We start from the raw sequence: 2860 nt of genomic DNA, 5'->3' as shown, positions 1-2860 counted from the left end.
ACTAATCAAAGTCAATCAACATGCAAAAACATCAGATTTATCAAACTCACACACTAAAGCAACTAGCTTCCTTTGCCTTGAAAAAGTTGATAAACTAATCCTAAAGATCCAGGACGCCTCTTAACTCACGTATTATTCCTTTTCTACACCGAGAGACAACATCAGAATGATTTGACTATACCAACAAAAACATTGATCAACAAAGATTCAAGAAGCACAATACAAGAACACATGTGAGCATGAAAAACCCTACATGCAACCAGATGAAACAAAGAAGATGAGGAAAAGGAGTTGAAATCTAACTTATGCAAACGGAGAAACTAATTTGTTCAAATTAAAGAATTCATTATAAGAATCAATCTTACTGTCTAAGTTCATCAGACGAGTAAAAAGAAAAAAATCTTAAAAAGAAATTAAAGAATCTTAGACAAATGATTTTTAAAAATAATATATTTTAAAATAATAAAACTCTCCATAACAAAATTTAAGACTAATAGGTAACACTTTTTATTTACAAGGAAAGAAATATCACATCTTAAAACTTCTTTTGTAATGAAAAAAAAATAAAAATAAAATAAAAATAGAGGAGATAAAATATTCTGTTATCTAGCACCTTGAATACAAGAGAAATAGCCAACTAAGTTACCGTTAACTCCTAAATAAAGCGTGACAACTTTGAAAATCATATTCATTAAGAAAAACAATCTTATTAACAATAATAAGTAATCTATAATAAGATTTGAATATGATTTAAATCTAAAATTCGCTAAATAATAGATCTAAAATTATAGCTCCATTAAACTTTGAAATAAAAGAGACAACAATAAAATTTATCCCAATAAGAATCCAATTATAAAGAAAGGGTTCTCGAACAGCTTTACAAACATCATTATCAATTATATTCCAACAAAAATGATAAAACAAAAGCCCCATCATACCCATATAGAAGAACTATCAACATTAAGATTGAACACAACTTGCTTAATTTCCTTGTTGAAAACACTTAATTAATTCTATTATCCATAAAGAAGACGAATAAGATCATAAATAAGTTTGGATGTGTCCCATGAATGGTTCACATAAAAATAAAGAACGTGATTTTCTATTTTAATCGGGTCATGTATTGAAATTGAAAATATTCTTTTAAATCGAAATCAAACTTAAAAAGTAAAAATACTTAAAAAACATGAAAAATATAATATAGAATAAAATCAAGAGACATTCATAAAATAAAAAGTTAAATGTATGGTTTTTAATATATTGTAATTAAGAATGCATTAAAAAGAGAGTGAAAAAAGTGTTATTAGAAAGTAATAACCAAACAAACACGGTGTTATGAAGTTAGTTAGTTAGCAGTGCGTGTATGGTTTTAGAGAATAGTGAAGCGAAGCGATGGTGTTTTCTTCCAACCCTTTAGCTCTCAGTGTTCCGGAACCGGCCTTCGAGTCGTGGCTCCGCGACACCGGCTACCTCGAAATCCTCGACCACCGCACTTCCTCCTCAGCCGCCGCCTCTCCCGCCCCTTCCTCTGCCGCCGGCAGCCTCTTCTCCCGCCTCTTCACCTTCTTCTCTCTCTTCACTCTCAACCCCTTCGCCAAGCTAACTGCAGATGACTTCGCCGCCGACACTCCCTCCTGGTCCCGCTCCTTCTTCGCTTTCTCCGACTCCTACTCCTTCCCTTCCTCCTCCTCCCAGGCGCGCCTCAGGGTTCAGGAAAATATCAAGCGCTACGCCCGCAACTACGCCTATCTCTTCATCCTTTTCTTCGCCTGCACATTGTACGCTCTCGTTCACGCTATCTACTCATTGTTAATTTCAAGGATTTTGGTTTAATTGAAGAATCCGTGGTCTGTTTAGTGAAATTAGGTTCTTGAAATTGCGAATTTGAAGTGGAGATTCTATGATTTGTTTGGGGAAACTAGGCTCTTCAATTTTTGAATGCTCGAATGCTCTTGATTAGATAAGCTTCCCTATCGGGAAAAAAATAAAGGAAATTAAAGTTAATTTATAGGCCACATGTACATTGAAAAAAATAAAATACTGGGAATACAAGCTATTTTTTTTTTTCAAGAATTTTCTGTCTTAATTTTTCCAAAAAGTTGATTTTCACTTACTGGTTAATGGCTATATATTGTCACTACGAACACAGTCAACCAATTAGAAATGACCTTTGGTATGATTTTTAGTTTGCTATAATAAAAATCGATAAACTTATGGTATGTGGTTGTTTGTAGTTAAATTAGATGACAGTATCAATGCATAATCTTTTTCTTTATTTTTTCTTTAAATTTTGTATAATCTGATTTTAGTTCATTGTAACTGGTCCTGATTTTATAGAAAATACATCATCTAACTTTAACAAAAGCAGAGGTGTATGGGTTGAATTTTTATTTTCACTTGCTAGAGAAGCTGAGTCGTTTTGCCTCCGTATTTTTTCTTCTATAAACACTTCTGAAGAAGCTTATCTAAACAGAACTTTGGTGTTATTCTTGCTTAGTGAATTGGAGAATTTAATGTGGCTATTGTCATACCTTGCTATTTAGTCCTATGGAACTCTATTTTGGTTGTTACGGCTGCAGGTATAAGATGCCAGTTGCTCTTGTTGGGTTGATATTGTGTTTGGCGTTGTGGGATTTCTTCAAGTTTTGTAGCCAAAGATGGGGATTGGAGCATTATCCCTTAACTCGCCAGTGTTTGATTCGTGCTGCCCAATGTGGTGAGCAATCATTTCCTACTGGAGAGATTTTTTTTTTTCTTGTGTTTTAGTACCTCGAGTATCTACTGGTTTTTTATTAGGACAATGCTTAGATGCACTTTCTGAAACGTTTGCAGTCTTGATTTGAAGTCTTTAAATATTTCT

At 33.4% G+C, this 2860-nt stretch overlaps 1 protein-coding gene across 1 annotated transcript; it reads left to right on the top strand.

Moving 5' to 3' along the window:
* The first annotated feature begins 1311 nt into the window (after window positions 1-1311).
* Window positions 1312-2794, top strand: LOC106760687 (PRA1 family protein H). Its single transcript, XM_022781609.1, has 2 exons — window positions 1312-1778; window positions 2580-2794. The coding sequence occupies exons 1-2, from the start codon at window positions 1393-1395 to the stop codon at window positions 2764-2766; spliced, it is 573 nt and encodes a 190-aa protein (XP_022637330.1). The 5' UTR covers window positions 1312-1392; the 3' UTR covers window positions 2767-2794.
* Window positions 2795-2860: the final 66 nt, after the last annotated feature.

The sequence above is a fragment of the Vigna radiata genome, chromosome 5 (genome assembly GCF_000741045.1).
Source record: "Vigna radiata var. radiata cultivar VC1973A chromosome 5, Vradiata_ver6, whole genome shotgun sequence".
Classification (NCBI taxonomy): domain Eukaryota; kingdom Viridiplantae; phylum Streptophyta; class Magnoliopsida; order Fabales; family Fabaceae; genus Vigna; species Vigna radiata.
This window is presented reverse-complemented; position numbering and strand designations above follow the sequence as displayed.

Excerpts from the sequence above, each read along its gene's own strand:
- LOC106760687 (XM_022781609.1), top strand. The coding sequence starts at position 1,393 with ATGGTGTTTTCTTCCAACCCTTTAGCTCTCAGTGTTCCGGAACCGGCC. Across the intron at positions 1,779-2,579 it reads CTTTTCTTCGCCTGCACATT|GTATAAGATGCCAGTTGCTC; the intron begins GTACGCTCTCGT and ends TTACGGCTGCAG.